Source organism: Miscanthus floridulus, chromosome 10 (assembly GCF_019320115.1).
Source record: "Miscanthus floridulus cultivar M001 chromosome 10, ASM1932011v1, whole genome shotgun sequence".
Classification (NCBI taxonomy): Eukaryota; Viridiplantae; Streptophyta; class Magnoliopsida; order Poales; family Poaceae; genus Miscanthus; species Miscanthus floridulus.
Window position 1 is genome coordinate 139,076,276 of NC_089589.1, and position 27,909 is coordinate 139,104,184.

At 47.2% G+C, this 27,909-nt stretch overlaps 1 protein-coding gene across 5 annotated transcripts in view; it reads right to left on the reverse strand.

Moving 5' to 3' along the window:
• The window catches only part of LOC136485849 (protein PYRICULARIA ORYZAE RESISTANCE 21-like), a 62,988-nt gene extending 38,978 nt beyond the window's left edge, over positions 1–24,010 (reverse strand). The window contains exons 1-4 of one of the 5 annotated variants that reach the window (XM_066482672.1): positions 23,834–24,010; positions 23,698–23,756; positions 23,092–23,170; positions 16,657–17,398 (exon numbers count right to left, since the gene is read on the reverse strand). In XM_066482672.1, coding sequence (XP_066338769.1) covers positions 16,947–17,398; positions 23,092–23,170; positions 23,698–23,712 — 546 coding nt within the window. In that variant the 5' untranslated portion in view covers positions 23,713–23,756; positions 23,834–24,010 and the 3' untranslated portion in view covers positions 16,657–16,946. Of the gene's footprint in view, positions 1–16,656; positions 17,399–23,091; positions 23,171–23,257; positions 23,648–23,697 lie in introns of those variants that run through there. The other 4 variants (XR_010766578.1, XM_066482671.1, XM_066482673.1 and 1 more) reach the window with 4 other exon arrangements.
• Positions 24,011–27,909: the final 3,899 nt, after the last annotated feature.

Sequence of the window (27,909 nt, forward strand, 5' to 3'; positions counted from 1 at the left end):
TTCATAATTTTTTTATAGATCCAGTAAAGGTAAAATTTGGTGAGTGCTATTCTTATGCTAGAATGATACTAGAAAAAATGTGAAATCTGTTGCTTGACACTTTTTAATAGGGTTTCCTAATTATGCTAGAAATAGACCTGCCATCTGTTATTTTTGATACAGCAAGTTCTGCTCATCCAATTGCTTTCAAATTTTTATGGTAGTCTATGTGAATCATGAGGTAGCTACTCTAATTTTTGTAGATTTTTCTGTATAGTTTTACTATATGTTGCTTTAATCACCTAATTAACTAAATAAATTAGAAAAGGACATTAAATAATTTATTTAGATGTTGGCACTATACTTTCTGATGTTCCTCTGGTATGCACAACAAGTTGGTAAACTTGGTTTGGTCCAATTATACTTTGCATCATCACTAAATATTTAATTTAGTAAACCTGTCATTTCTGGACAGATTCTATGTTTACTTTAATTCGATTTGGTTAACATAAGAATCATGCTTTGATGTTTATAAATGATTTGTAGAGAATTTCATAAGCTTTCCAGAATGTCCTCTTGCAAGTCATTTGAATTTGTAGAACTCTTGTTGTGATTGAATTAAGGAACTGCTCATTTACATATGAGACCTTAACTGTTGATTTAAGTATGCCTTTACTATTCCTAAGCTTGTGGTAATGTTCCTAGGTGTTAGGCCTTTAACTGAAGATGATCATCTTTATCTTAGGTTATGCAAGTTAGGTAAGTTGATCTTGTTCTTCGAGTAAGTTAGATACATGTTTTAAAGTGATTTGAATAGAGCTATTCTTAATCGGTAAACGAGTGTCACTACTACAGAAAACGCTTCCGCGGCAGGCGTTTTTAGTTTACTGCGGCGGGCAAAGCCATCTGCCACCATGCAAAGGTCACGGTAAATCGTGGCCTTCCCACGGCGGGCAGCTGCCCGCCGCGGTTAATGATTTAAAAAAAAACAAAAAAAGAAAAGAAAACCCTGGACAGGCCCGATGAACCCATCCACGGGCCCACCAAGCCCATCTAGGGCTGCAGCGCCGCCACCACCGGATCTGGATCGCGCCGCCATGGTGGAGGCCGCCGCCACCGCCGCCGCCAGATCCACGGATCCAGCCTCGCCGCGGATAGATCCAGCCTCCACGAGCTCGCCGCCAACGGATCCAGTGCATCCACGCGCGCCACCACTCGATCCGCTGCCTCCAGGGATGCCTCGATCCGTTGCATCCACGCGCAGGCGGCCTCCGGGGATGCCTCGATCCGCTACTTCCACGCGCGCCGCCACTCGATCATCCATGCGCCGCCGTCGATGGCGCCTGGTGTAGCACCGCCGTGACGGGCGCCGCCGGGTGGAGCACCGTCGGGCCTCCGCGCCTCCGGGCCATGCGCCTCCGGGCCACGCCATGCCTACGAGGCTGCGCCTCCTCTCTGGAACGCCGCGCCTCCGGCCGACGAGGCTGAGCCGCCGCACCTTCGCGCCGAGAGGCCACCACGACGTGCTCCACCACCCTGCCAAGAGGAGTGAGGGAGGGAAGAGAGAGTGAGAGATGAGGAGGAGGGGAGACGGGAGTGGAAGGAGAGGGGTGCGGTGAGATGGGAGGGAGAGGAGTGAGGGGTGCGGTGGCTGAAGCTGGGTGAAACCCTAACACCTCCCTTTTATATGAAGCCCAGTAGATCGGCTGATTTGGGCTCAAAATTGGGCCAGCATTTTACGTGACGGGCCTTATAGGATGCCCACCACGGTAAATCGATTTACCGTGGCGAGCATCTTAAGACGTCCGCCACGGTAAATGCCCTATTTACCGTAGCGGGCATCTTAAGACGCTCGCCATGGTAAATCAATTTACCGTGGCGGGCTAAAGTGCCCGCCACGGTAAATAAAAAATGCCCGCCGCGGTAAATCGTGGCATCTACCGCAGCGGGCAAAAAAGATGACGCCACGAAGTGCAAAAATGCAACACTGCGCATAATCGTTTGTGTAGTAGTGTGTCCAGTGATGTTTCGTTAAATACTTACTGTTATCCATTCATCATGAGCATCATGTCATTCCTTATGCATCCATGATATTATCTTGTGCATCTGCATGCAATAGGTGTACCGGAAGGAGTGACATTGCTGGAATTCGAGGAACCGAGCGGGGAGCAGTAGCAGCAGCCAACACCGGAGGTTCAGGAGGTGCAGCCCTCGGGAGAAGTGCCAGACGAAGTCACCGTTGAGTGCCGGGATCACCATCCGTGCAACTTTATGAAAGGCAAGCCCCGGAGCATATTAAGCCTCTTAACTTCTGAAATGCAATTAAAGTATTATTGTTACATATATATTATTGCATTAAGTTTAGGTGTTGGATGCAAACACTTGCTGCATTGGTTATCCAATCCTTGTCCAGATATTGATACCCTGAATTCTATGTAGCTCAGGCTCGTGTAGTGCTTAGCCCTGCTTAAATGCGGTAGAAGTCAGGTGATTTCCTGTCACCTGCGAGCTATAGGGATATACATATGGCACGGTTGGCTATATTTGCTATCATGGAAAAGAACATGTCTTAATTTGAATTGAAGACCGGGCGGAGGCTTGCCGGTTTGTAGTGACTCCATCTGTGTCGCTTAAGGACCGAATCTTGGAGCCTTTTCCTGTTCATGTTGAACGCATGCCTCTCTCTTAGTTGGCCGGGTCTGGAGACTAACCACGAAGCCGAGTAGCTCAACTCAGGCCGGGAGTCGATAAGTATAAAGTACGCCTCGGAAGGGAGCCGTAGGCGTGAGTCCAAGGGCAAGTGATTTAAAAGTCCTGATCGTCCTGGCAGAAGGGTAATCCCTGAGAGTGCTGGCGCTGATCGAACCCGCGAATTTGGTTCCTGAGTTGTACCAAAGGTGACCCACGGCTACCCTTGCAAAGTATGCCAGGGCGAGAGTTAGGAATACCCCCTCAGCTGAGTTGTAATTCGATTCGAGTCGCCGTCTCTCACCGGTTAGTGAGAACTTGACGGGATTATCTCCAAAGTAGATACACTAAATAACATAATGGTTCAGGAATGATGGTATGATGATGACAGCCTTATTATACCCGCTATGATTAATATTGTTTGCTCCTAATAAGTGAGTGCTCTAGTACAGGTGCTAATCTAGTGGACAGATAAATAATGATAAACTTGATGCTAAGTTTAAATTGGTCACTATATTCATAAGCTCTTTTATGCAACTGTGTCAAGCTAGCCCACCTCATAAGCCTTGCATGACCCATGGTGTCATTTATTTCTGGTTTTGACGGGTAAATCTAGGTGAGTACCTTCTCGTACTCAGGGTTTATCTCCCACCTATTGCAGATGACCAGTTCTACTTTGGTTGTTGCAAGTATTGCCTTCTTCCGGCTGGGGATGAAGATTAGACCGTTGGGCGCGGTCTCTCCTGGTTCTCGTACCTGAAGATGCTTTTGGTGGGACATGACTAAGATCTGACAATGTATTTGAAACTATGAAGTTATGTACTAAACTATGTTGCTTCCGCAAATTTAAACTTGGTTTGTAATATGTTATTTGAACTCTGATGGATGTAATCCGGATGCCACTTGTGAAATGTTGTAACGAATAATGTATTGTGTTGAATCACTACGGTCTTGGTTTGTATGTCGGGAGTTGTTTGAAGTCCTTCGTGATTTCCGGACTACCGGGATTATGGGAGCTTAAGTACAAAAATTTAATCACTTCGATGATTGTTTTTGTATTTATATTCTTATAATTTGGTCGATTCTGTTACACAGAGAGCGAGATCTGCAGCCCCGACACATCACTATGAACGCGCTTGATCTGGTCGTTCACGTCGAAGCGGAGGGACTACAGCTCATCCAGAACGAGTTTGAAATTGGGTTCCAACTCTCCTAACTCACGGCGAAATCGAGTGAAATGGTCGTGGTGCATCAGGTGGCGTTCCAGATTGGTGGGTGGAGATTACTTGTACCGACCAAATCAACCTCGGATCGGACTTATGAGACCTCACGAACAACAACCGAAGTTGGAGACAGAGATCAATCAGCCGACGGGGATTACGATTCCAGATCGAGGCAGCACTGTAGCAGCAATCGAAGGTGGAGGAGGCCAAGGAACGGTAGTCTCTGATACCAATTTGTTAGCAACAGGCTCAGATAGAGGGGAATCGGAGGAAGCAACAGCAAGGGGAGCGAGGAACGGAGGAGGAGTTCTTCGTAGAGTTCACCGATTTGTTTACAATATTGGTCGATGGCTTACACAGCGCTCAGCGCTCGCCTTTTAGCCGCACGCAGGCGGAGGTGGAAGAGAGGCACTCGGTTACGCCTCCTGGAGGACCTAGACCCACGATGGGCCGGACGTCTTCGGGTTGGGCTTCTTGGCCCGACGGGGTCTTCCCTTGGACGGCCCATCGTCGCTGGCTTCGTTGTCATGATCTCCCAAGTCCACGGGTTCAGCAGCTGTATAGGTTACGAGATGTTCCCAGTATCCACGCAATAAACAGGATGCCTGGGTTATCAATATAGAACACTAGCTTCGCTAATTCAACTCGTACATGCCATGCAATCAATAGTTTTAGTGGTCAATAGAGAATTGGTTGAACTGTAGTGATGAAAAGAATGATGCACTGCTATCCAAACTGAATGAAGCGGAGAAATACATGTCTGAAACAGTTTAGATCGGAGTTCAGGGATTCAATCGAATCCCAAGAAAGGTCGCACACTGCTATGCTCAAACCCAAGAATGAAGCTTCATGGGACGAATATGATAATAAGGACATAAGAATATATATAGCCAGATGAAGCTCTAAACTGAAGGAAGCAACAGAGGAGATATCATACCTACATAGGGTATTCTCTCCAATCCCGCCGGTGCAATATCCTATTAGGCTAACGGTTCTATTCCAGCTGATCAATTCTTCCCGTGAACTTGCTAAATCAGGGAGGAGGTTGAGGAACAGGGACTCAAGGTATTCGGCTGCCATGGTGCGATGGGAACTAAACGCAAAAGGCATGGAAACTAATAACGCCAATCCCGAAGTTCGCTCTTAATCAGTCGACGTGCGTGTTCTTCCTGAGCGGAGAGACATAAGTGGTGCGAACATAGACAAAGAAGGTGGGGAAGGAAGCTAGCACGCAACATCGTTGACTATACATGGCGCCGCCCACTAAGTCCCTCGGCACTTAAACAAATCGAGGTTCTTTACGATATTGCCCATCATCTTTCAGTTCAATGAATGTCGTAAAGGTCAACGGGTGCTATGCTGCTGCCCCTATAGATGTCATACGCGGAAAAACAAGTACCCTAGACATAGACAGCTTACCAGCCTGTCATCTCCGGCTTCTTCTCCAGGAAGAGTTGTTAGCTTTTAGGGCGCGTTTAGTTGCCGAAATGTTTTGATTTTGGCTACTGTAGCACTTTCGTTTGTATTTGGCAATTAGTGTTTAATTATGGACTAATTAGGTTCGAAAGTTTCGTCTCGCGATTTCTCACCAAACTGTGCAATTAATTTTGTTTTTCGTCTACATTTAGTAGTCCATGCATGTGCCGCAAGATTCGATGTGACACTTTAGAGTGAAAATTTCTGAGAACTAAACAGGGCCTTAGTCAACTCCGGCCAAAAGCTTTGTTTCTCTCCCTCCTGCTCATCTTCGTAAACGAAAAGAATGTGCCTCTCTCACTATTATATGAATGCTTTGTAGGGGCGGCTCGAGATGCTTTGTAGGGGTGGCCGTCTCTACCATATCGTCTCTATAAATTATGTATTTGTAGGAGCGGTTCCCAGACCGTCCTTACAAATAATTTTGTAGAGGCAGCTGGTGTTATTAGCTGCCCCTAAAAATCAGTTTGTAGAGGCGCCAGCCGCCTCTACAAAATCGATTCGTAGGGGTGGCTGTAATACCAGCCGTCCCTATAATATCTATTGTAGGGGCGGTTCCTACAGTACGTTTTTCCGCTAAAAAAATTCAAATTTATAATTCAAATCTGACCAGAACATATATGCATATATAATTCAAATCTGACCAGAACATATATGCATCCACAAGCACAAGAGCATTATATAAACTAACATTACAAGTCCAATTCACAAGAATATATACAATCCATCATTACATAGACATAATTCACGAGAGAAGAAAACACAAGCTTGGTGATAGGAAAGCCAAATCTAGGTATACGAGTCCATGGTGAAAGGAGGCAGGGAACAGAGTTGAGAGAAAACATGTGGTGGGGATAAAGGAGCTGAGAAACAAAAATATGGAAGCTGCTGCTTGGTGACTTGTGAGAAGCTGGTCCACGGACGCCAAATTCCAGTGATATGCTAGAATGGATAGAGAATCCGGTCCGTTAGTTACATCGGAGGTCAACGTTGTTATAAAACACATTGCCAACGGTTAGGACCTTTCCCTCTCCGTTTCCCATGATAAATATAGTAGATAAAAGTAGAACACAAAGACACAAAAAATAGGGAGATTATTCTTTATTTATTTGAATATTGGTAATTATAATAGCCCTGCTAAGACTAAGAGTTTGATAAGAGCCCACATACGAATGGATTAGAATTAGGATTCCTCCTTCTGCTCCTTTCCTTCTAGGATAGAATCCGTATGTTTTATAACACTCCCCTTGGGCGATTACCACGATATGCGCATGCCTCATTAAAAACTACATCCAAAAACCCAATGAAAAATGGTTCTTCGAGAAAAGAGTACATATCATTCGTTAATTGCATTGCACATGTTGTCTCTTTAAAAACCTTGTGTGAAAAAACTTCAAGTAAAAACTCACATAAGAAAAAAGAGTACAACATTTAACCTTCTTGATAATATATTCTTCTGGATATTCTACTCTTCATAAATAGATATTGATCTTTGTGATTATGCATGAACTTCAGTGTCTTAGCAAATACATTCTACTTGATATTTGTAATTTTAGTGGTTTACCTTCAAGGTAGATTAAATCAAATATGCTCCCCCTCATAAAGCCATACTTTTAACTTCATTGTTCAAATCACACTTTCATAATTATGTGCTTAATTAATGGTATGCAGTACTACAATATTATATCTTTTCAAAAGTTGGCTCATAATTCTTCTATGAATTATAATATGGGTATAAACAAGAGCAATATGCTTCATGGACCACTTATTAGTTGTGCAAAATAAACAAATTTTATCCTTCAGGATAATAAATTCTTTCATAGGATTATTGGGGTAAATAAGTTAAATATTCAATATCTTTTAGATGGTATATCAAACTTGTACTAGAGTTTGAATACTTATTATTTTTCCTTAGTGGATTTTTAAATTATATCTTCTACAAATCTTTGGGATTTTAATTGTACCACTAAATAATAATCCAGTCTTGCATTTAACATTTAGGGGATAATTAAATTGCCAACGTCATCATTATTCTTATACCTTCTATGGTATTAAGAGGATATCAATACTTCATTGCCAGCTTTACATATATACACTTTCTGAGTGTTTGTATGACACCTTCATAATGTTTATGATTCGTCATTTGCTTTCTCTCGGGGCTATATTCACTTTAGGGATTAATGGTGTTTATTCAGAAATTGCATGGTAAATCCTTCATGGATTAACTCCTTCAAGGATGTTCTCATTTTTTGTGAATAACATTTCTCTTCTATGAGAGATATTCTCTACCACATGAGAGATTATTATGTGATATACATAATGAGATAGTGTTATTCACTACAAAGTCATTTGATGACTCTTCCTTCTAGGACATGCTCTTCTTGAGACTTAAATATTCATTCATGAATATATTCTACCTTAGACTTCATAGTACTAGTATGAGATTTAATTTTCATATGTTGTGATTTATATTCTTCAGGAATTATATGGATTTTCATAATCCACTTATTAACTGCATATTCCATATTTATTCAATTCATTTACCAGAGATATAGCAGAACATTTAATTCTTCTTAGTAGGAGATTCAACCTCAATTGCTTTCTTCATTGACCCGATATAATTGCTATAGGCGACGTTGTATCAAAAAGCAAGAGCACATGTTAGGAAGTCGAAGCATGTGATCATCTAAAAAGCTGAATCAAAATGAGGAACCATAGGCACTACTGGATTCGGGTTCTTTGCCGAGTGCCGGCCAAATTGTACTCAACAAAGCCTTTGCCGAGTGCGGCACTTGGCAAAGAACACACGGCAAAAAATTGATCGGCAAAGCCCTCTTTGCCAAGTGTCTTTTATCGGGCACTCGGCAAAGGCTTTGCCGAGTGCCCCGGGGACACTCGGCAAAGAAAAGCGACCGTCACGGCACCGGCCCCGTTGATGGTCACTTTGCCGAGTGCCAACCCGACAAGCACTCGGCAAAGATTTTTTATTTTTTTTTAAAAAAAATTCTTTGCCAAGTGCCAACCCTGCAGGCACTCGGCAAAGATTTTTTATTTTTTTTTACAAAATTTCTTTGCCGAGTGCTAACCCTTCAGGCACTCGGCAAAGATTTTTTATTTTTTTTAAAAAAATATTTGCCGAGTGCCCCCTGTCCGGCGCTCGGCAAAGTTTGAATTTTCTTTTTAAAAAAAAATTCTTTGCCAGGTTCCCTCTAGCAGGCACTTGGCAAAGTTTAAATTTAAAAAAAAAAATCATTGCCGAGTGCCATGGTCACAGCACTCGGCAAAGCTAGAAAAATGGTTTTCTGGGCGCCCATTTTTCCAGCTTTGTCGAGTGCTGTGACCATGGCACTCGGCAAAGGGGTCCTTTGCCGATGCAACACTCGGCAAAGTGACCCAAAACGGCAATTTTTATTTTTATTTTACATTCCATCATGACAAATAAATTCATACAAACATATATCACATATATATCTCATCCATCACATATACATCTCATTCATCACATATATATCTCATCCATCACATATATATCTCATCCATCCACACATCCATCCGCAAATATCACATCCATCACAATATATATTACATATATATAATAATAAGTGCTCAAGTCCATCCAATTACAGGAACTACCTAATAAGTTAATCAAAGCAGCTTCAGGCCCCCCAAAAACATGAGCTTAGACGATGGTCCAAAACCCACCAGGACGAACTGGAGCCTGCTCCTCGACCGAAATGGACATTGTCCATGAAAAAGCCTATTGAGTCTTCACTGCTGAGCACTCTGATCTTCCAAGTTACACCTAGCCCTGCCCGTCCAAAGGTCAGAGTAACCAGGCCTACTTTGGGAAAACCAGGGTCAGTGTTGTTTTTACAAAGTGAAGGACTTCCATCTTATCAACAAAACTGGCTCATGAGGTGTGCCTTTGATGAAGAGCATACTTGACAACCTCGTAGAAGGAAATGACAATACCAACTGATGGACCAGCACGTGCAACCCGTGGGCCGACGCTTGTGAACAGCCCTTTCATGCCTCCAGACCTGCCAGAGAACAATATAAGCAAGCAGCAAATCACAATTATGAGTATTCTTATCAAACCACTTACTAAACTAGAACTAAGAAAAAAATATATGGAAGTAAGGAGCTCCACGTCACCCATTTTGTCGTTCACATTTGAACAATTCTAATCTAATGGACACAAATGTAGCAAGGCAAAACTAACTAGATCAAAGATCTGCAACCTGCTACAATTTCTTGGGAATATCAAAACTAAACATGCAAGTGGCTAAAACGTTCTTCCTTAATACTATTCCAAAAATGAATAATAATATAGATCTATAATAAACTACATGAACGATGGCAGATTATTTTTCTGCAGCAATGTGCAGGTTCAACATACTAGTTCTTTCAGAAATCTTGCTGAAAGTTCAAAGGAAAAAACTGCAGTCTCAACATCAGCGAATTTGAACCAGCACAATTTATACACAAGGGGAAAATGAGTGCAGCATGTAGGCAATACATGGTTTTGTACCGATGGAATGAATAAGTCATGAATCAAACAAGCAAATGCACAAACATATTGGGCGGGCTGCAAATGGTTCAGCAACTGTGCCTAAAAGACCATGGGCCTCATTTATGGCACCTATCCAATCCGCCTACAATTTTCCAGCCTGTGAAGCTGCAGCATTGATTCGTGTCGGTGCTCAGTTTGGCACCAATGTGGTAGATCACTATTCTCACATAAAAATGACAAACAAATTGTTCAAACCGCGAAAACTAAATCCACTAATCTAAAAATATGGAAATTGTTTCTGGAATTTTATGTCAAGTGAAGTTCACCCACTAGATTTCCACTTATGAACCAGCTCCTAAACCTTTAGGGGTGTGACAGAAGGGCAGCCCTGACACTACAAATGTTTAATAAACAGTTTCACCTTTCATGTGCAAGGTTGTCATCTCACTGGTTTCCAATATGTACATAAAAGGAATTTGTATCAGCATGTTTCCCTACCCACCTATTGGTGTATGTTTTGCGAACATACTATGACCCCCACCCCCCCACTACCACCACCACAGAAAAAAAACCATGGACCCAACCGCAGAACCAAAGTATTGGTTTCTGGATTATTATGGAAATGACCACCCAAGGAAAATCAAATTTTCTCTAACAAAAATATGCCCTGCCATTTTCATCGTTTTTGCTAATTCAATCTTCTAAAGCCGTCCAACTCTGATCAACTTCCTTATTGCTCATAGTCATAAGAAACAAAAAATCTAATATTTTGTATCATATATCCTAGTAGCTTTAGTTTGCTAGGTTTCACACATAAATGTTCAGAAGATGCAACTTTCAAGAGCAAATTCAAGCAATACCTACAGAGATGTCAATCAGTAAGTAAACTCATTGATCATATTGATCCTATTAGTTTAATTGAAGAAAATTATTATATGTGTATTATGCATAATAATTGCTACTATGTGTATTATGCATAATAATTGCTACAGCAATGAACTTAAGTTTAACAAATACAATCTGAATGACCAAGGGATTGACTTAGCTAGATCTAGTTTTCTAAGGTCTTGCTCTCACTAGCTTTTGAGGCATATTCCTGGTATCCTATGTCAGCCTATAAATTGAAACTAACACACATAAATAACAATTAAAAGCAAATAATCTAAAACCTGACAGCAAGTCCTTATTTTCGATGTATTTAGGATAGTAATCAACTGGAATTTAAATTAAGGATAACCTCCAAAATGTAATCACTCAATACAATAATTGTCACACCCAATTTTAAGGATAAAATTGAATGCATAAAACTCGTGTGTGCCTAGGGATCAATCACACAAAGCTGACAAATTACATAAAGTATCATCACGGTGTCTCTTACATCACGATTAATAATATCACATAGTCTTACACAACACAGCGGAAGATTAAATGTAAACTCTCTCGTGGAACTCCATCACAGGGAAGGTCAACTGGTTGACCACAAGCCTAATAATCCTAAGGAAACTCCTCATACCCGTTGTCATCTGTTACCCATCCGGGATTTTTATCCAAATATAGAAAGTAAACAAGCATAAGTACTTCCCGTACTTAACAAGATAACATGGGGTTATAAAGCTAAAAAAAGATGACACTGGTTTACTGTAGTTAGCACTTTTAGTAAGTCAAGATTTTATTATCAAGTATTATCAAGTTATGCTTAAGCTCCCATTTATACCCACATAATCAGATATCAAAATCATTTGCATCATATTATCATCGTATACCATCATAAATGAACCACAATGAGTAACCAATTATTCTGTGAGTTTTCCAGGCCGCTCGTGACCGTGAGCACGGCTGTTATAACAGTTTGTAACCCTCTGCAGAGGTGGTGCACATTCACCGCGAGTCGTGATTCCCATATGCCCGGGTTAATTACTCCCATATCACTGCCAAGGTGAGCGGGCAGGGTACACTATGAAGCCATTTCATAGGTTTCTCTAACAAGTTAGGGCCGCTAGGTTTCCTCGGCAGGCAGATGTAGGAACCCCCCTTTCCTATGGCACATATCCATCGCGGCTATACACATAGGAATAGAGGCAGCCCTATACCTAACGTGGCAAGCCCCTTTTGCGCCATAAAGGTAACCTCTAACAAGCTAGAAAAGGTCCTATTACTGAGCTAAAGTCAGAGCCATATGACTCTCACGGTTGCACTGTCAGTCCCAGCTTTTGCCGACAGATAAGTCCTTATAGAGGGCCGAGAGCATCATGATCAAAAGTCATTCGCTCCCTCACCCTATATTTCAATTGCTTAAAAGCAAGTTTTACTTTTTCGTTCCATAAAACCATTAGTCATCATGTAGATCATGTATAGTTAACCTTGAGCGCTAACAAACTACCCATATGCATATATCCCATAGGAGACAAGGAACAGGATAATCAATCACTAGGATGTCCTTACGGGTATCAAAATTAGACACATGCAAATGAGTAATTAATAAATGTGAATAGGCATCAAGGTAAATCCCATGCTATACTTGCCTTGGTTAGCAAACTCCTGTTGATCCTGCTGGTTGTCAAAGTACTCCTGGTCACCAATGTTCTCCTCACCGTCTGAACACGATAAACACGGCAACATACAACATTCCAGGAACATTCATGAAAAGCAAAGAATCCTATGGTTAGAACAGTACACCAACAGTAAAGAAAACAAGATAAAATGTTTATGAAAAGAATCTACATCTCGCTACGATCACGTCAACGCGAAGTTCACGAAAAATGGAGCTAAAACGCGAAAGTTATGATTTAAACGGGATTTTCTATAGCAATATATTTAATTAAATCTAACCATGAAATTTAAAAGTAGCAAACTTGATTAACAGTGGTACTAACACGTAGATTATGAAATTACGAAGCGAACGCAATTTGAATGGGTCAAATTGGAGCTAAAACAAAGTTTTTATGAGCAAAACAAATTAAGTGGCATTTCTGTAAATACTGAAAACGTATTTTGGACTAAAACAATATACTTTATGTTTTCAAAACAAGAAAGCATACTCTGGAAATTGCGCTAGGGACGGCGGGTTCAAAAAGGTGAAACCAGGGGGGCTCTTTAGCAAATCTACCCGTGAAGGGGTATCGGCCTCTGAGAGCCGTTGAATCAAGATCGGGCGGCACGGATTAGATCTGGGGAGGGAGAAGGTGATGGCGGCGCCAGAACAGTAGCAGCCACGGCGGGGCTCCATGGCCGGCGGCAAGGAGATCACCGACGCACACGGTTCAGTGACTACGGGCCACGGTTCAAAGAACCGAGGACACCGGGGAGAGAGGGGAAGGAGGGGATCTCGGCCAAGCCGATATGGTGGCTGGAGAACGCTGCTGACGCGGGGGTCACCATGGCCGGCGGCGAGAGCACACGGCCGCACGTGAAACGGGCACTAGAAGCCATGAAACGAGAAATAAACTGCACGGGGAGAGAGAGGGGAGAACGGCGAAGCTCACAGCGGGGAAAAAACGGGGTCGACGGCGGCTCAGAGACGGCAGACCACGCAGAGGCGGACGGCAGATCCCGGCGCGCGCTGCGGCGGTTGCTGTGGCTTCCTTGGCCTGGCGAATGCGAAGAAGAGAGCGGGGAGGCAGCAGGGGTGCGCGCGGGGTTCGGCACCCTTTAAATGAGCTTGGACTCGCGCGGCAGTTGCGGGAGGAGGGAGACGGCGCTGACGCGCGGGCCCAGTTCGTCAGTGGCTGCGGATAGGGAAGGGCGCACGGCAACGGTTGTCGCCCGAGTGGGCCGGCCCAGGAAGGGAAGAGGGGGAGGGCGAGCGGGCCGCGGGAATGAAAAAGGCCAATTGGGCCGGAAGTGAGGAAGGGAAAGGGAGGGAAAATATTTCCTTTATCTTTTTCCAAATAAATTTTCCAAATGATTTTCAAATTGAATTTGAATTCAATTCAAACTTTAGTCAATGCTAATCATTACAAAAACAAATGTGCAGCAGCATGAATGCATAAAAAGGTTACTAACCTTATATTTGATTTTAATGTCCGAAAAAATCTTAATTTCCTATATTTGAATGCTCACATAATAACATAATTAAATCAAATTTTCTTATTTCAAAAGATTGAAATTTTTGGGTGTTACAATAATTTAACTAATCATACGTCTGATAGTACAGTAGAGGCCATTGTAAAGTCTAGCCCTGTTTCATCGTCACATGAGGCCATTGTACTTATCCAATAGCTCATAGTACAGTAGAGGCGTCTCTCAGAGACAAGCACAGATGAATTTGAGCTCTAACGATCCTTACAAAAAAAACAGTGCAAATCTAAAAGGCTAACACATTACAAGCTTCCATGAATCATTGCAGCCATGCAGTTGCTATTCCATGGTACCAAAATCATGCACTGCACTTGGGAAGTATAAGGAATCCTTATACTTATCGGGTATGATGCTGTACATGTTGAAACAGAGTAGTGACAAATATAATAGACTACTTATCGGGGATGATCCTGTATGGTGAGGAGGCCTATGCTATTGGGCAGAAATGTAGTGATTAATTATAAAATATACAAAGTGCATTTGTTTGCTAACTGCTATCAATTGACAGTAATGTAGAATCCTTTCTAAAGGAACCAACCTCAGTAGGAAGCATTTAACCATCCAGACACATATGAGTAGTTTTAGAAAATTCATCATACATTTCTCAGTAGCAGCAGTTTATTTACATTAATGTATCCAATCCAATGATAAAAAAAACATAATGTCACATACCTAAATTGCTATAGGAAATCCCATTTAAATCATAACTTTCGCGTTTTAGCTCCGTTTTTCGTGAACTTTGCGTTGCCGTGATCGTAGCGAGACGTAGATTCTTTTCATAAACATTTTAATTGTTTTCTATCCTATTGGTGTACTGTTCTAACTATAGTATTATGTACTTTGCATGCATGTTCCTGGAATGTTGTATGTTGCTGTGTTGGTCGTGTTCAGACGGTGAGGAGAACGTTGGTGACCAAGAGTACTTTGACGGCCAGTAGGATCAGCAGGAGTTTGCTAACCAAGGCAAGTATAGCATGTGATCTACCTTGATGCCTATTCACCTTTATTAATTACTCATTTGCATGTGTCTAATTTTGATACCCGTAAGGACATCCTAGTGATTGATTATCATATTCCTTGTCTCCTATGGGTTATATGCATATGGGTAGTTGCTAGTGCTCAATGTAAATATACATAATCTACATAATGAATAATGGTTCTATGGAACGAAGAGGTAAAATTGACTTTTACACAATGGAATTATAGGGCGAAGGAGCGAATGACTTTCGATCATGATGCTCTCGGCCCTCCATAAGGACTTATCTGTCGGTAAAAGCTGGGACTGACAGTGCAACCGTGAGGGTCATATGGCTCTGACTTTAGCTCAGTAATAGGACTTTTTCTAGCTTGTTAGAGGTTACCTTTATGGCGCAAAAGGGGCTTGCCACATTGGGTATAGGACTGCCTCTGTTCCTATGTGTATAGCCGCGATGGATATGTGCCATAGGAAAGGGGGGTTCCTACATCTGCCTGCCGAGGAAACCTAGCGGCCCTAACTTGCTAGAGAAACCTATGAAATGACTTCATAGTGTACCCTGCCCGGTCACCTTGGCAGTGATATGGGAGTAATTAACCCGGGCATATGGGAATCACGACTCGCGGTGAATGTGCACCACCTCTGCAGAGGGTTACAAACTGTTATAACAGCCGTGCTCACGGTCACGAGCAGCCCGGAAAACTCACAGAATAATTGGTTACTTATTGTTGTTCATTTATGATGGTATACGATGATAATATGATGCAAATGATTCTGATATCTGGTTATGTGGGTTTAAATGGGAGCTTAAGCATAACTTGATAATACTTGATAATAAAATCTTGACTTACTAAAAGTGCTAACTGCAGTAAACCTGTGTTATCCTTTTTGAGCTTCATAACCCCATGTTATCTTATTAAGTACGAGAAGTACTTACGCTTGTTTACTTTCTATATTTGGATAAAAATCTCGGATGGGTAACAGATGATAACGTGTATGAGGAGTTTGCTGAGGATGATTAGGCTTGTGGTCAACCAGTTGACCGTCCCTATAATGGAGTTCCACGAGAGAGTTATCTTTTTATCTTCCGCTGTGTCATGTAAGACTATGCGATGTTATTAATTGTGATATAAGATACACCGTGATGATACTTTTTATAATTTGTCAACTTGTGTGTGTGACTGATCTATGGGCACACATGAGTTTGGTGCATTCAATTTTATCCTTAAAATTGGGTGTGACAAGCTTGTTGCTTATAGGAGCTACTGCATTGTGCTGGTCGCTTTGGCTTACAAGAAATGAATTGGTATTTGACAAATGCAATCCAAAACTATTTTGCAGGTCGTGTTCAGAGCTACGCACTGGCTGCGGCCGTGGGGGCTGTTACAAAGAAGTGAAGACTTAAAGAAGTTTATTGTCCAAGGATGCCAGAAGCTAGAGACTGTGGCTCTGCAGTGCTCTGCTTTCTTCATATGGCATTATGCTCTTAGACTTAGTGTTTGGTTTTTGGTTAAAAACTAGTTTTGTGCTGCCGTCGATGTTTTGGTTAGCTGGTACGTTGAGGGTTTTCTGTATTGAACTCGTGGCCTGATTCCTTCTTGAAGGAAGAAGCCGTATGTTTAATCTACCATTATCTAAAACAGCATCTTTCAGACACATATCTACCGGCATGGCCAGGAGCAGGAGATTACAGGCGGTCTTGATCAGAAGAAGGAATCAACGGATAAAATAAAATAAAATATGAGGTCATCAAGAGCTAATAACTGGCTTGCACTGTGGGATAAGGCACAAGCAAATTAAAAACCGCAGACATGCATAAACAACCACACGCGACAACACATAATTAAATAAGAGTTTCTGATCCCTCTTTTTTTTTTCTTTCTTTCCATTCAGCATTGGCCATGGTAGTGTCACTGTCCATGGCCCATGGCCATCGCCGTCGGGGGTCCTCCTCGCAGCACCGCTGGTGCTGGTGGTGGTGGTAGTGCGGCAGCCGCCCGTCGCCGCCTCATTATTACCACCCCTCGATGCTGTACACCGGCACGCCGTAGTACGAGGACGGCGTCTCGTAGCCATGGCCGGAGACGCAGCTGGCCGGCACCGGCCCAACGAACGGCACGGCCACGACGACCTGCGCTGTTGGCGGCTGCGTGGTCTGCTTGTCGCAGCTGCAGCCGCAGCAGCAGGTGCAGGGGGCCGGCTGGGTCCTGGCCTTGGGGCGCTCCAACATCTTCTCCAGCAGCGGGCGGAGGTTGACCGCGGGCGCCGCAGCCGTCTTTCTTCCGTCCTCCTCCTTTTCCATGCGTCCGTCCTTCTTCTCCTCGGGCGCTTTGACGTCCATACCCTTGATGATCCGGCCAGCCTCGCAGCAGAGCTTCCGACGGACCTTCTCGGCGTCGAACGGGCCAGAGATGGTCACGAGATTCCTCTTTTCATCAAACGAGATAGTATTGATGTTCATCTTGTCTGCGCAACCCAGTCAATCACAATCAACAATGATCATCAGCATAGATGGAACTGCTAAACAGTTGTAAAAGCGACTGACAGGTAATTAAGCCCAACAAGTGGGGAGGTGATTGGTGCTCATGCAGCCATGTGATGGCAGATTGGCATTATCACACTGCAGATAGAGGCGTTTGCATTGGTGAATGACTGAATATATTGTTAGCTAATCCACTGCTTTTCTTGTGTGAACACAGCAAGAGAAGGCGGCGCCGCACTGGCCCCCTGCCGTGACACTGTAGCGCTGCAGGTGCAGGTGCTGCACCGCTCACCTGCAGCACTGTAGGAACAGGCAGTGGCCGGCGCAGAGTCAGCCCTGTCATGTTATCTAGTTACTGTGGCGGCATGTGCGCTGCACTAGGACTAGATAAGATAGAGTTGTATAAATAGACATACACGGTAACTCAGTAAAGAGAGTTCAGATTTGCCATCTCACAGACAGGGCTTCTGGTGTCTTGTATTGTGCGTGCTTGCTCTGTTCTCCCTTCTTCTAGCTCTAGCCATAGCGTGTGGGTATGGACATCCTGCTCGTGGTCGGCACGGCTAGTGGGTGCTCGACAAGACCGGCAGAGTGGTTCACTCGCCTGAGCCGGTGATCCAGTGGGCTAACAAGTGGTATCAGAGCTCTTGAGTGTCGTTGCCAGTCTAACCGATGGCGACGACAGGCGGCTCTGAGTTGGGCGACAGCAGTGGCACTGTTGTGGCTGCCCAGCCATAACAGGAGGTGGTTGTTCGCACGGTGCGGGAGGTCAGCGGGACCAGTTGGCCGACGCTGACTCGCACCAACTATGGAGAGTGGTCGGTGACCATGAAGGTCAAGCTCAGAGCCCGACGGCTCTGGAATGCTGTTGACAAGGGCACCGACAATGAGGAGGATGACATGTCAGCGTTGGAGGCTATCCTCGCTGCTCTACCAGCGGAGTACAGGGAGCCGTTGGGGACGAAGAGCTCGGCTAAGGAGGCATGGGAGGCTATTGCGGCGATGCGCGTCGGTTCCGACCGCGCAAAGAAGGCGACGGCCTAGCTTCTGAAGCAGGAGTACGCCCTCCTCGAGTTCAAGGATGGTGAAACGGTGGAGGACTTCTCTCTCCGCTTGCAAACGCTCATCAGCAAGCTGAAGAGCCACGGCGTCACCATCGACGAAGAAGAGGCGATCTCCAAGTACCTACACTTCGTTCCGACGAAGTACATCCAGATCGCTCTCTCCATAGAGACAATGCTGGACTTGTCTACCCTCACGATTGAGGATGTGACATGCCGTCTGCGGGCGGTGGACGAACGTCTGGAGCAGGCGACAGCAACGAAGGACAGCGGGAAACTCCTGCTGATGGAAGAGGAGTGGGCTGCTTAGAGGAACTCCGGGAAGGCAGCCTCCTCCAGTCGCGGTGGCAAGGGCAAGCACCGTGACAGGGCTTCTTCGGAGAAGAAGCAAGTCGACCCCAACGCCTGTCGGTGTTGCGGGAAGATGGGTCATTGGGCACGAGAGTGCCCAAATCGCAAGAAGGAGAAAAAGGCTCAGGCTCATCTGGCGAAAGCCGATGATGAGGATGAGGCCACTATCCTGATGGCGACGTTCTGTGCACGGCACGACATCGAGGCCGAGGAGAGGGAAGAGGTGACGATGGTGGAAGGACCTGGGAAGGCCCTGAAGACCGTAAACCTTGATGAACCACGCGCCCAAGTTCACCTCGGGCATGTGGACGCCGACCAGGAGCAGCGGTGGTATCTGGACTCCGGTGCCAGCAACCACATGACGGGCTCCAGGGCATCCTTCTCCGAGCTCGACGGCGATGTTACCGGTACGGTGAAGTTTGGTGACGGTTCGAGGGTGGCAATCCAAGGATGCGGCACCATCATCTTCAGATGCCAGAACGAGGAGCACCGCGCGCTAACGGATGTATACTACATCCCGCAGCTGCGTTCCAGCATCATCAGCATTCGTCAGCTGGATGAGCGCGGTAGCGAAGTTCTGATCACGAACGGCATTCTGAGGATCAGAGACCGGGAGCAGCGACTTCTTGCCAAGGTGAAGAGGTCCCTGAACTGGTTGTACTTGCTCGACCTGAAGGTAGAGCAGCCGGTGTGCCTAGCGGCAAGGCACTCCGAGGAACCGTGGATGTGGCATGCCCGGTTCGAACATCTCAGCTTTGACGCGCTTGGTCGGTTGGGGCAGATGGTCCAAGGGCTACCCCACATCAAGCATGGAGGCGAGCTGTGTGACAGCTGCCTGGTCGGGAAGCAGAGGAGGCTACCTTTCCCAAAGGCGGCCAAGTATCGCACGAAGGAAGCTCTCAAGCTCGTTCACGGTGACCTCTGCGGGCCGATCATGCCTGCTATATGCGGTGGTCAGCGGTACTTCTCCTGCTCGTGGGCGATTGCAGTCGCTACATGTGGCTGCAACTCCTGACGAGCAAGGACGAAGCGGCGGGGTGATCAAGAAGTTCAAGATGCACGCGGAGGCCGAGAGCGGCAAGAAGCTCCGCGTGCTGAGGACAGATCGCGGTGGTGAATTCACTTCAGTGGAGTTCGCTGCGTACTGCGCGGATCAGGGTGTGGGGCAATACTACACCGCGCCGTACTTGCCACAACAGAATGGCGTGGTGGAGCGACGGAACCAGACGGTGGTCGGCATGGCCCGATCCATGATGAAGGCCAAAGGGATGCCGGCAAAGTTCTGGGGAGAGGCGGTGACCACGGTGGTGTTCAATCTCAACCGCACTCCGACCAAGGCCCTGACGGGCAAGACGCCGTTCGAAGCTTGGTACGGGTGCAAGCCGAATGTGTCATTCCTCCGGACATTCGGTTGCATCGGCCACATCAGGAGGACGAAGCCGAACATCACCATGCTGGAGGACAGGAGCACACCGATGGTGTTCCTAGGCTACGCGGAGGGTACCAAGGCGTACTGTCTCTACGACCCACGTGGAGACAAAGTGCTTGTCTCGCGCGACATCGTGTTCGATGAGAAGGCGGCTTGGGACTGGAGCAGTCCGAGCACGGGGGAAGCTAGCGGCTTCACCAGCACCTTTGTCGTCGAGCACTTGGTCATCCACGGCGGTGGAGACGCTGCGGAACAGGTGCCAAGCACTCCGGCGGTAGAGTCGAGCACTTTTGGGGCAGTGCTGAGCACTTCGGGAGGGATGCCGAGCACTCTAGGAGGAGTGTCGTGCACTTCTAGAGGGATGCCGAGCACGCCAGGAGTGGAACCAGGAGGTTCTGCAGTGGTGGCGACCACTTCAGAACGGGTGCCGAGCACTCCTGTGGCGGAGCCAAGACATCTTGTAGTGGTGCCGACCACTCCAAGACTGAGGCTGGACACTCCTTCAGTGTGGCCGAACACTGTAGGAGTAATGACGAGCTGTCCAGAAGCGGTGCCGAGCACTTCAGGTGCTATGCAGGGCACTCCGGCGGAACAGGGAACTCCATCGACGCCGATTGAGTTCGCCTCACCTCCAAGTGATATCACTGAGTTCGTGGACGCCTACCACGAAGGTGAGGAGGTGCGGTTCCACAGGCTGGACGACATCATCGGCGGCACAGGTCCCTCGGGTCTGGCGGGTAGGCTGCTCAACGACGTAGAGCTGCTACTCGTCAGTGCAGAGGAACCACCCACATTCGCGCTAGCCGAGCGCGATGGAAACTGGTGACGGGCGATGCTGGAGGAGATGAAGGCGATCGAGGAAAACAAGACTTGGTAGCTCGTCGATCCACCTCCAGGATGCCGTCCGATCAGCCTGAAGTGGGTGTACAAGGTCAAAAGGGGCGATCTCGGTGCCATTGTCAAGCACAAGGCGCGCCTCGTCGCCTGAGGCTTTGTACAGCGCGAAGGCATCGACTTTGAGGAGGTCTTTGCACTAGTAGCGCGCATGGAGTCGGTCCGTTTGCTACTTGCCTTGGCAGCAGCAAAGGACTGGCGCGTCCATCACTTGGATGTTAAATCGGCCTTCCTCAACGGCGAGCTAGTGGAAACGGTCTTCATTAGGAAACCTCCAGGGTTCGCCGTCATGGGAGAGGAGCACAGGGTGCTCCGACTGCGCAAGGCGCTCTACGGGCTACGGCAAGCCCCTCGAGCATGGAACGCCAAGCTTGACGCCAGGCTGGGCGAGCTTGGGTTTCAACGGTGCGCAACCGAGCACACGCTCTACACACGACGATGGAGGAAGGAGGAGCTCGTGGTCGGCTTGTATGTGGATGACTTAATCGTCACCGGCGCGCGCACGGAGGACATCAACAGCTTCAAGCGCGAGATGGCTGCTCGTTTTCGAATGAACGATCTCGGCGCACTCTCCTACTACCTCGGCATCGAGGTGAGACAGGGGAAGGAGGAACTCACGCTCGGTCAGAGCGCGTATGCCTCCAAGCTGTTGGAAAGGAGAGGCATGGTGGAGTGCAAGCCATGCGTGACTCCGATGGAGGAGCGACTGAAGCTGACGAAGGCCAGTACTGTGGCGAAGGTGGATGCAACACTCTACCAGAGCATCGTCGGCGGTCTGTGCTACCTAGTCCACACGAGGCCAGACATTGCATTCGCCGTGGGCTACGTCAGTCGCTTCATGGAGGATCCCAGAGAGGATCACTGGGCTGCGGTGAAGCGGCTACTATGCTATGTAAAGGGGACGGTGAATCATGGGATCATCTTCCCAAAGACCGGCGGGAGTAGGCTGCAGCTCACGGTGTTCAGCAATGCAGACATGGCGGGGGACATCGACGGACGACGGAGCACCTCTGGCGTGCTCGTCTTCCTCGGGTCGGCCCCAATTTCATGGCTGTCGCTGAAACAGAAGGTGGTGGCGCTATCTACGTGCGAGGCATAGTGTAGCAGCGGCCACAACGGCATGCCAAGTTGTGTGGCTACGCTGGCTGCTGGGCGAGCTGACCGACGTGGAAGCTCACCCATCAGCATTGATGGTGGACAACCAGCCCGCCATCGCCCTCGCGAAGAATCTAGTTCTGCACGACCGGAGTAAACACATCGACGTGAAGTTCCACTTCCTCAGGGACTGTGTCAATGGAGGGCAGATCGTCATCGAGTTCGTCGAAACTGGTCGGCAGCTCGCGGACATCCTCACCAAGCTGCTCGGACGACTTCGACTCACGGAGCTGAAGGAGATGATCGGCATGGAGGGGTTACAAGGTTTAGCAATAGGATTAGGGGAAGATTATTAGCTAATCTACTGCTTTCCTTGTGTGAACACAGCAAGGGAAGGCGGCGCCGCACTAGCCCCCTGCTGTGACACTATAGCGCTGCAGGTGCAGGCGCCGCACCGCTCACCTGCAGCACTGTAGGAACAGGCCGTGGCCGGCGCAGAGTCAGCCCTGTCAGGTTATCTAGTTACTGTGGCGGCATGTGCACTGCACTAGGACTAGATAAGATAGAGTTGTATAAATAGACATACACGGCAACTCAGTAAAGAGGGTTTAGATTTGCCATCTCGTAGACAGGGCTTCTGGTGTCTTGTATTGTGCGTGCTTGCTCTGTTCTCCCTTCTTCTTCTAGCTCTAGCCATAGCGTGTGGGTACGGACAACATCCTGCTCGTGGTCGGCACGGCTAGTGGGTGCTCGGCAACACTAGCGGATGCTCGGCAAGACCGGCGGAGTGGTTCACTCGTCTAAGACCAACATATACGGTGGAGAGGGTTATACTACAATACTGTACCTTTGATCTTGTGGAGGACCCTTCTGATCTTCTTGTTGCATCTCTCGCATTCAAGGTCAACCTTGACGACCATGGTGATCTGCGATGCGATACAAGGATTAAATAGATGGTTGTAAACGCAGTGCTATTGGGAGTAAGCTAGGCCATGGGGGAAGTGATGTTTTACGATAGTTCTTGTTAAGGTCGATACAACACATAGACCTTAAATCTAGCAGTTAGTTCCAACCATTGGAGACGGACGGTCTAATACATGTTCTAAAGGGGCATGTATTCTCAAATCAGGAGACGAAGACCAGTTTTGTTGGCCTGTCAACTTTGTTTTGAACTATTGGCCGTGGTAAAAGCCGACTCTGCTGCTCCCAACAAGAGAAAGGAAGTGATAACAAAAGAAGAAGAAGAAGAAGAAATCCCTAGGGCAGCAGGTGTTCCTTATCTTACGGCGGTGGTAGTAACAAGACCGAACGTTTCTTTTCTTCCGAGCAGAGAGAAATCAACAAGACCCATCACGCAAGCAAATTAAAACTGCAAGATTAACAGCAAGGACAGGACACAAAACGAGCAAGCGTCAGGATTCGTATCATTGGGTGCTGGGTGCTCTCCTCTTACCTCCTTGTCCGCCATGCGGATCGGATACGCCCGAAGCTCCGTCACCTCGCCTGTGGTGGCTGCCGAGAGAGAGGAGAATTTATGTGACCGAGGAGGAGGAGAAGGAGGAGGAGGAGGTGCGGCGGCGTCTTCAAACCAAGCCGAGGTCGCGCACGCAGAGGCGATTCGTCTTGGGGCACCACCAATCGACGACGCGTGGGCCACCCCAGGCCTTGTCGGCCCCTTTGTCCTTACTTTTGGCCTGCACTGCACATTTCAGATTTCTCCGATCCCGACAAAATGCTGAAGAGAAATGATATGCATAGAACTGACAGGGTAGAAAAAGAAAGCAGACAAAGTCTCGAGCACAAGTATGATTCGTTGGCTTCTCGATCGAGTTTTGTGCGTGACAGCTTGCTTGATTGATTGTAATCAGCAAACAACAAGCAGAACCAGTAGTGCTCTTTGTATTCTGTGGCATTGAGATTGATAGGCCTTACACCACGGATTAGGCCAACAACCAGCGAGTAAATAGATAAACAATCCTGTAGCCTTTTGCCATTTGCCAATGCGGTACCGCCTTTTGTTTTCAATCATTGGCCTAGCAATCTGGAACGACGCAGGGACAAAAGCGCATCATCTATTTCCTTCCAAACTGCAAGTGCTGCTGCACAACTCATTCGCCATTTGGTCGTCGCGTACTGATCCTGGCCCAAAATAAAATGCTGCAACAGAACCATGCCATGGCGTGTAGCTTGCGTTGCCCTGGCATGAAAGAATCTTAGGCCTGTGTGGATCCAACTAAAGTTTAGCCGCAGGCTATATATCCAACTAAACATTAGCTGCCCACTTTTTAACCATGTGGTGTTGTACCCAGTGACTGAAAATTAGTCAAGCAAGATGAAAAATACCACCCTAAATGCATATATAAATACCCATATGTGTCATTATAAAAAAAAACCCAATTTGTACCAAAATTACCACCCGGTCACTATGAAAAAAACTACAACTTACTTCTATATCTTACTATTACTGATTGGAGGCCCCAACGGAGCCTCCACGTTAATCTCACCAGACGCGCTAGGAAAAAAGATAAATGCTATAAATTCTCATATTAATCAGAAACATCTAGCCATTAAATCTATAGGCTCTCACAATCTGTAATCTTTATATATATTTTATTTTCAAGAAAATTACCAACCTCTACCATTATTATAAATAAAAAAGAAAAAAATAAATCCATTTGTATTACTACGGAAACGTCAAATTTGTCGAGCGTTTTTATGTTTGCCGAGTGTATTTTCTCGGGCACTCGGCAAACAAGTTATTTGCCGAGTGCTACGCTAAAAACACTCGGTAAAGAGAAGGTTTGCCGAGTGTCAAAAAAAAAACACTCGGCAAAGATGGGGTTTGCCGAGTGTTTTTTTTGACACTCGGCAAAGAAGTAAAATCTTTGTTCTGGGAAAGAAGGAGAAGAAAAAAATGAAAAAAAATTTGCCGAGTGCCCAGATCTAGGACACTCGGTAAAGGAAAAAAATAGTTTTTTCTGGAAAAAAGAAGGAGAAGAAAAAATAAAAAAAAACTTTGCCGAGTGCCTAGATCTAGGACACTCGGCAAAGGAAAAAAATATTTTTTTTGGCAAAAAGGAGAAGAAAAAAAATGAAAAAAAAACATTATCGAGTGTCTAGATCTAGGACACTCGGCAAAGGAAAAAATCTTTTTTTAACCGGCCCTACCCTTCTCCCCGCGCGACCCCCTCTCCTTCTCCCCGCGCCGCGTCCGCACGCGCCCTCCCCTTCTCTGCGCACGCGCACGCGCCGCCCCCTCCTCCCTCTCGGCGCCGGCCCGGCCCCACCCTCCCCTCCTCCCTCGCCCACGCGGCCTGCCCTCCCTCTCCCAGATCAGGATGCGCCGCCCCCCGGCGCCCCCTCTCCAGATTTGGCGGCGCCGCCCCCTCCCAGCCCTCCCTCTCCAGATACGGCGGCCCCGCCCTCCCCTCCTCCCTCTCCGGCATCGGCGCGGCCCGCCCTCCCCTCCTCCCTCACCGACACGGCCCGCCCTCCCTCTCTAGGATCCGGCTACGCCGCCCCCCTACCGGCCCTCCCTCTCCAGATCCGGCGGCGCCGCCCCCCTCTCGACCCTCCCTCTCCAGATCCGCGCGGCCCCACCCTCCCTCTCCGGTGCCGGCACAGCCCGCCCTCCCCTCCTCCCTCGCTAGCGCGACTCGTCCTCCCCTCCTCCCTCTCCGGGGCCGGCGCGACCCGCCCTCCCCTCCTCCCTCGCCGGCGCGGCCCGCCCACCCTCTCCTGGATCCGGCTGCGCCGCCCCCCTCCCGGCCCTCCCTCTCCAGATCCGGCGGTGACGGACGTGGTGGTGGTGGCGGAGGGAGGAGCGGCGGATTCGGTGGCGTACTCGTCGGCGTTCGCAGCTCCACGAGGAAGGAACGGGCGACGCGCGACGCTGGCGAGGACGGGCTTGGGTGAGGCTCGTCGAGGTGGATGGCATGTCGGTGGAGGCTCGACACCGTGGCCTCCTGGTGACGGCGAGCAGAGGTGGCCGCAGTGAGGGCGTCGCAGCTCAGCGGCGTGGCGGAGTAGGAGCCCGCGATGGTCGCGGATGACGACGTCGCTGTGGTGAGCGGCTCGAGGAGGCGGCTTTGCTGGGTGGCGCGGTGGTGGTGCGGCGTGGTGGGGCCCTCCCTTCTTCCCCGGCGTGGTGGCCGCGGCGTGGATGGTGGTGGTGCGGCGTGGTGGGCCCCCCTCCCTTTTCCCCCGGAGTGCTTTTTTTATTTTTTTTGAAAAAAAAGTTTGCCGAGTGTTTTTTGGGCACTTGGCAACTTCTTTGCCGAGTGCCCAACAGAAAACACTCAGCAAACTAGCGTTTGTCGAGTGTCGTTTGCAGAGTATAACACTCGGCAAACCCTTTGCCGAGTGTTTTTGGGACTTCGCCGAGTGCCCCTGGCACTCGGCAAATATCCTGTATTCGGTAATTGGGCCTCCACGTTAACTCTCACCTGACGCTCTAGGAAAAAATGATAAATGCTATAAATTCTCACATTAATCACAAACATCTAAACATTAAATCTATAGGCTCTCACGATATGTAGCCATTAGATCTATTTTATTTTTAAGAAAATTACCCACCTATGCCATTATTAGAGATAAAAAAGGAAAAAAGATAAATCCATTATTTTAAATAAAATCTACATAATTCTGGTGTTTGACGTTTGTTTTCTGAGAACCCATCTAATCTAACCTAGGGCATCGCTTTCAGCAAGGTTCTCCTGTTCCTCTCCTGGCGTTCCAATTCTCCTACCAACGTCCAACCGCGCACGACATGCATACCATTCAAAGATGGCTTCGTGAATATATGTTGCGGATGGTGAAGCTGTTCTGGTAGCTAGGACGACAAGATGGACGTTGTTGGTGCGGGCAAAATTGTCGATCGGTGGCTCTGTGCATCATAATCTCGCGAGTGCATTAGTCCTGCCAGAGTTTGAGGATCGATGTGGAAAGACAAGCAGGATCGGATGGGGGCACCAAACTCTAACCTGCGCGAGAAGCAGCCGATTGATACCGGCGAGTTGGCGATGCCTGTGGCCGCCATGGTATATCATCTATATCTGTGTGCAGTAAGGCCTGTGGAGCGGCATCGTCATCCGCAACTCCGCATGAGGCCGGCCATTGCAATTAACAGGAGCAAAGATATGATCTGTCCTGTGTACCTGCGCTGGGAGGCCACACACAGCCATGCACTCTCATCATAGTGTGCCCGAAGAAATCTATCTCATGGGTGGTGGCAAGGTCCCCAACTGCATGGTGCAGGAGAAAGTAGATCCTAATGGGGTACATGTGTGTACATCTCCGCATGGTGGCATGCGGTGGCTACTGGATGAATCATTTTCCATTCATTGTCTCCTCGTGGTTGATCGTTACTGCAGAAACTAAGATGCTTGATATGAAGATTGCATCCCTGGCTATGTATTGACCCGATGACCTCCAAGATCAGCAAGATGCACCAATGGCAAACTGCGACCAAGGCTAGACCGAGAAATGAGTGTACAACTACAAGGCGCCTGTCATCAAGGTACGGAATTCATCCATGTATCTCTACGTAAACAATGTAAGTATTCAATTTCCTCCTTATTTAGTTTTGGGGAAAAGAAAAAGGCCGTACCTATAAGTTATCCATAAGTTAATATATAATCACTTAGAATTAGACAACCTAGGAAGA